The sequence below is a fragment of the Octopus bimaculoides genome, chromosome 15 (assembly GCF_046866305.1).
Source record: "Octopus bimaculoides isolate indiv1 chromosome 15, ASM4686630v1, whole genome shotgun sequence".
NCBI lineage: Eukaryota > Metazoa > Mollusca > Cephalopoda > Octopoda > Octopodidae > Octopus > Octopus bimaculoides.
In genome coordinates, this window is record NC_142942.1 from 17,984,702 (window position 1) to 17,985,663 (window position 962).

The following is a 962-nucleotide window of genomic DNA, read 5'->3' on the forward strand; positions in this document are numbered from 1 at the left end:
TTTCTCTCTCACTCTATCGTCATCCCCCTCACTCATACTGTCTTATATTTCTCCTCACCCTCCCTCATTCACACTGTTATCTTTCTTTCTCTCCTCACTCACACTCTGTCTTTTCTAGATGGAAATTATGTTGTCATTCTTGGGACTTGCTTTCATTTCTACATTTTAAACATGTTTAGCCCTTCGGCTAGTCTTGACTTGCTTCAAGGGACCCCGAACAAACCCTTACTGTCTTTAAAATTCCTATTTTGATGTTAATGAATGTGTCTCTACTCTCCCCTCCCCTTCACTAATCCCACGGATTATCTCGAGCAGATATTGGCGTAACCCTCAACCCCTTAACCAGAGATTATAAATAATAATAATGTGATATTTATTAGACAACAACCGGTGGGACAAACCAGCATCATTTTCTGGCTAATAATTCTCTCCAAATTTTGTGGTTAATTGTTTTTTTTTTGTTAAATTTATTTTGTATTTTTATCTTTTATTTATTTTTTTGTTTGTTTTTATATTTTAGCCGAGACCTAGAAACTGTGACAGCCAGTCTTTCCCGTTATGCCACCCCTCCCTGACATATATCCTAAATTCTGAAAGGAAAATAACAATTACTCTACCAATAATAGCTACAATAACAACAACAACAACAACAAAACCCCTTCAAGTCCCCTAAATCCTTCATGACTGCCTGGATGAACTTTGTACCACCATGGAATCTTCTTCAATTGACGAAGGTCCTCCGACAGCAATGGAAAGGAAAGTTGCCCTGTATACAACAACAACAACAACAACGAACTATAATCCACCACCTGAAGAACCACGGCAGCCAACACCAGCAACATCGTCGTCATCGTCTTCATCTTCTTGGTCGTCGTTATCATCCTTGTCATCTTCATCAACGACAGTTCAGGTGGCAGAAAGACATCAGACGCAAGAGACCTTCATAGGTGTTGCTGCTGGTG

General features: G+C 39.5%; 1 protein-coding gene across 2 annotated transcripts in view; it reads left to right on the forward strand.

The window, feature by feature from the left end:
• The first annotated feature begins 520 nt into the window (after positions 1-520).
• LOC106869489 (uncharacterized) overlaps positions 521-962 on the forward strand; it is a 37,099-nt gene continuing 36,657 nt past the window's right edge. For both annotated transcript variants that reach the window (XM_089363492.1, XM_089363493.1), the window contains exon 1: positions 521-962. This exon is cut by the window's right edge and continues 465 nt beyond it. In XM_089363492.1, coding sequence (XP_089219618.1) covers positions 710-962 — 253 coding nt within the window. In that variant the 5' untranslated portion in view covers positions 521-709.